General features: G+C 32.2%; 1 protein-coding gene across 1 annotated transcript; it reads left to right on the plus strand.

The window, feature by feature from the left end:
- The first annotated feature begins 487 nt into the window (after positions 1-487).
- LOC136076221 (uncharacterized) lies at positions 488-1,093 on the plus strand. The gene has a single exon (XM_065789696.1). The coding sequence runs from the start codon at positions 488-490 to the stop codon at positions 1,091-1,093; it is 606 nt and encodes a 201-aa protein (XP_065645768.1).
- The last annotated feature ends 4,070 nt before the right edge of the window (positions 1,094-5,163 follow it).

The following is a 5,163-nucleotide window of genomic DNA, read 5'->3' on the forward strand; positions in this document are numbered from 1 at the left end:
TATTATATTTTTATTAGTTTGTTATTGTTGGTGCCGCTAATGCTATGTTGTTGTTGTGACTATTGTTGTTGTTGTTACGTTGTAACTTATATATTGTTAATAATAATTATTGTAGGAACAACTACCAAAGTCACTAAAGCATGGAGGTGACACTAGACCGTGGATATCCATGTTTCGCCGAGCCGACTCTGTGGAAGACAGCTATGACGCACTCGTCGTTATTCTGACAAACAAGGACAAGCTATCGACAATCGCCAATGTTAGCAGAAAAGTTAACCGCGAAATTCGTGATGTGACTGACGGCATAAAAGATATATTTGAAGGTATGGAGAAGGTTACTGAACCAACTATGCAACTAGTAGTTCCGTCTTACTACCTACTGATTAAGCGGCTTCAACCTGCACCAGGATTGACAACAGCAGCAGCAACATTTCGGCAAAAACTCATTAAATACTTAGATTTAAAGTTTTAGACATCTATTAAAGCAATGCATTGGCTATCGTGTTTCCTAGATCCCTCTTTCAGAAATTTTGCATTTATACCTAATGTGACGACGGCTGACAAAAGATTTAAGCGTGACTTGCTCAATGACGTCGATCAGTGGCTTCTGGCTGAAATGCAGCCCGCTGCTACACAAATTGCCAGGAAAGCAGCAGGAGAAGAATTGATGGAACAAGGTGTCCAACTCCAATTGGAAGCGCCAGCAAAGAAGAGAAGAACGGACCCGTTTGATGAGCTGCGAACAATGCAGTCAACGCGAGATCGGCCGCAGACGCAAGACGCGCAATTACATAATGAAGCAACAGTGCTACAGGAGACTTGCCAACATGAACTGTCCAGCTACAAGAGTCTTCGTGTTACTGCTGCGTGCAAGAACCCCTTAACCTTCTGGAATGACAACGCAGCCGATTATCCCATTCTAGCAGCAACATCTCGCAGACTATACTGCATATCAGCAAGCTCTGCGCAGTCAGAAAGAGACTTTTCTTCTGTTGGGCACTCCATTACAGACACAAGGTTGCAACTATCACCGGCTAACGTAGAAGCTATCGAATTAGTACGCTGGGGAATGCGAAATGACATGTTTCACTAATATAGTGCTCATTTATGTTAAAGCTGTTCTTTGTTAGTTTGCTTACTAACACATATAGTGACAGTAACTGAGTAACAACATATTATTTGTATCTAATATGGTTGTATAGGCTAGAATGTATTAAAATGTCGCCAATTTAACGGTATAATTATACATGTTTGCATGCACTCCGTGGGTCAACCCATGGGTTGGGTTGGGTTCATGTGGCAGTGGGTTGGGTTAGGATGGGTTCAATTTTCTTAACCCACTAACAACTCAGATATATATAGACATATTAATATATATTATTACCAACAAAAGTTACTGGAAGAAAAAAAAGTGAAATTTATGGCGCAAGTAACGGTTGACAGACGATTTAACCTTTTGGCTGCTTGATATTAAGAAAACGCTTGAAAAAAAACACACAATTTTCATCAACTTTGCTCTCTTATATTTTTTTGTATGGTAAAGGTTTTTTGCATCAGTTAGTGTTACTCAACCCCTTTCCAACCATATATAGAAAGTACTAAGCTTTATATGGCTTTACTTATATGTTATTCATATCTTATGACCACTTTTTACAAAAAAACTTGCCGCGTGAACGTTTTTTCAAAATAAGATTTAAAAGGTAAGATTTCCTATGTATGCAGACGCATCCAATTTGATTGAAACTTTCCATTTATAGTTAAAAAAGGATGACGAATTGAATGGAAGGAGAAACATATTTTCAATTTATACATAAACTTTTAGTTCTCAGCATTTTAATACTTCAAAGTCGATTTATTGGAGGTTTATTTGGTATTTGGAGATTTATTGGGGAAAAAAATCATTTTTCAAAAATGTTCCCCTTCTAAAAGGCAAGTACAGCCTTTTCACTTTTTAAACCAATATTTATTTATGTTTTCCTAGGAATATGGTACTTAGGATTTTAATTTATCAATTATGTATAAATTATAAGGTTTATTTTACGCTTACTTAATGACGTTTTTTGTTTTTGTTTTTCGCAAAAATCCATTCAAACGAAAGTATTTTTCGTTAGTTTTAAAATATTACATGTTTTAAAATTTGATAATTTCTTCCTTAAACTAATTTAGCTAGCCAAATAGGAAAATTAATTTTATTAGCACAATACATAACTGCTTTAAATAATATAAATCTTGCTTTTGTTTAATCCATCCTTTTGTCTGATCTCAAAATTTTTAAAACAATATTTTGACAGAAGTTTTGTCAAAATAAATAAGAATTCTTATAACAAGTTTTTTTTATTTATCAAAATTTTTTGAAAATATTGCTTTGAAAAGTTTTGAATAACATGTGAACAACACTTACTCTCATTTAGTAAATAATTTACATTCTTATTCTGAAAATGAAATAGAAAGTGAAATTTTTAAATTTTGGAAAAAATAGAAATTATGAATTTAATTATTTCCAAGGAATTCTGGCTGGATTATTCATCAAAGAAAGTTTGGTTAAAGACTACAATCTAGCTCATGTAATTACAGACTAGCCTTTCTTAAACTGTTTTTTTCAAAACAAAAAATTATAAAATTTTCAACAAAAGTTTGCAAGTATGGAAATATTGTAAGAATTTTTCATAATTAATCATACAGTTTTTACTAAATAAGGAATACTTCTTTATTTTTTGATACAATGTATGTATGAATTAGTTCATGCGATACCCCAATTTCATTTTAGACAAGTTACCAGACTGTGCCAACAGTTCACAACAGTGCACTATACCCCAATTTCCAAAACCAAATAACATTGGTGGGTAGGCCAGTTTTTTTGTAAAATTTATTTTCGAATATTTAATTTAACTGCTGAAAGCAATATAATTTTTGATAATCTATGCTTGAGTATTCTTTTGTTTTAGATTTAAAAGTTAACAATAGTCAACTCAAAATAGCGGTTCCATCTATAAGCCACAAATGTGAGTCATACTTTCATACTAGTTAATTTTTTAAATAAAGACAATGTAGCACACACATTTTTCATTTTAAAAATTTTATTTATTGAAACCAAATTTGATTGATCTTATTTTACTCTAATTTAAATTTTACTCTTTTTTTCTTTACTTTTACCTACTTTTAATTAGTTTTACTTGTAATTGTAGCTTCCGGAGTATTGGCGGAAGAACCATTTGATAGCTTTAAGAATATTATGGATTTTTTAAATATTGAAGATTGCATTGTTTCCCTCAAATATCCAAATTTTGTTTTAATAAATAGCCATTACTTAGACATTTGCAAAGAAAAAGATAAACATGATTTGACATGGCTAAAAGTCACTGTATTTTTCACAACCTACTGTAAGTACCCTATCACTAGAGTAATGCTTGCTAAGTGTCTCAAAAAATCAAAAGACTATGTTGCAAAACTAAATCGTGCCAAACATTTTACTCTAAGGAATTCTTATTTAAGCTCTGTTCTTTCTTTTTGTCCCGGAGTTTCTGAACTTAATAGTTTGCTACCTTCTGATAATTGTTCTATCAATACTTCTAGCAATTCTTGTGAATTTGTTCCAGATAATATTTCTGCTTTTCAAAGTTGTATTACCCCAACTTCTATTGGGGTAATATAACATCAAAGTCTAGTTAATAATCCTGGTAATTGTGATTATACCCATAAAATAAAGAAATATAAAGGAAGAATTGATTATCTTAAATTAAAAAAATAAACAAACAAATAGAAAATGTAGTGAATGTAAAAGGAAATATCTTTTGGAACAAATTCACGAGAGTTGCCAGAAGTATTGATAGAACAATTATCAGAAGGTAACCTATTTAAAGAATGAGGTAAAGCAAGGTAACGATCAACAAATGATTTAAAAGATTGCAAATTATATAAATCACGAAAACAAGTGAAGGGAGCGAGTTTCAAAGAATTTATGTTTTAAAAGCAGGAAAATTATGTTTATTATGTTTAAAAATTATGTATTATTATGTTTAAAAAGCAAGAAAAATAAGAATTTTTGGAGCGTCTAGGAACAGCCACAGTAAAATGATGAGACTTGGTTGAATGACTAATAACACAAGTATAAATTTTAGTAGATTTTTAGAGATAAAGAGTTGAAACAGGTGTAAGAAAGTGGCGAGTGCGATAAAGAGATACAACTTAAGCAGATGCTAATTTTGCAATGTATTTGGTATATAGTTTACAAGAAAGACCAGAAGTAAGAGTTAATCCTAAAAGACGAAGGGTAGATGATTACCCTTCATAAATATAGGAAGATCTACATTATTGCGATAACGATTGCCTAAAAAATATTGAGTCTTATCTGAGTTAAGTTAATCAGCCACTGAGAGACCCATAATGAAGCAGAAATGGGATCCTTTTCAAGCACAGATACTTCCTCCAAGCAATCAGAGAGTGTTAGCTTCTTATCAAGACAAGAGTAGATGTATCATCAGCGAATAATGCCACCTTAGAAGTGAGAATTTTAGGGAGATCATTACTGTAAACTAGAAAAAATATAGGGTCAAAGATATATCCTTGAGGAACTCCTGAAGTTACGGGAAATAATGAAGAGTGCTGTCCGTGGAGTACAACTTTTAAGTTTAACTGTTAAGTCTCATGAGAATTTTTATTTAACATATTTCCAATTAGGCGACAGCAACCACTATTAGAAATGGAAGTTACTGGAAGAACCAAGGCGAAGTTTATATAGCAAGATGACAATTAACACACGACTTGAAAGATTGAAAATTATATGAATCACAAAAGCAAGATGAATGGAGCGAATTCAAAAGAACTGATGTGTTATGAAAGTCTGATAGTGTTGCTATTCATCAATATAGGAACATCAATAGTATTGCGAAGACATTGCAAAGACTTTGCCAGCTACAACATATAAAGAAAGCTTATAGGTAAGTCCATCATGCCAGACTTTATATAAAGTTTTTTATGTCCAGAGCAGTGGAGTTTGCCTTGCCCCCATTATCTAATGCTTTATCTAACAACAGTTAGCAAGTAAGGTCTAAAACAAGATGATTAAATTCCATGCGTTCCTTATGTTATATGCAAATAGTGCAACCTTTAAGCTATTCAGGATGATCATTAATTTTGGGTAAAGTTTAACCCATCACTTTGTGA

The sequence above is a fragment of the Hydra vulgaris genome, chromosome 02, assembly GCF_038396675.1.
Source record: "Hydra vulgaris chromosome 02, alternate assembly HydraT2T_AEP".
In the NCBI taxonomy this organism is placed as follows: Eukaryota; Metazoa; Cnidaria; class Hydrozoa; order Anthoathecata; family Hydridae; genus Hydra; species Hydra vulgaris.

Bases quoted from the DNA above. Each gene is read 5' to 3' on its own strand.
- LOC136076221 (XM_065789696.1), top strand. From the start codon at position 488: ATGCATTGGCTATCGTGTTTCCTAGATCCCTCTTTCAGAAATTTTGCA.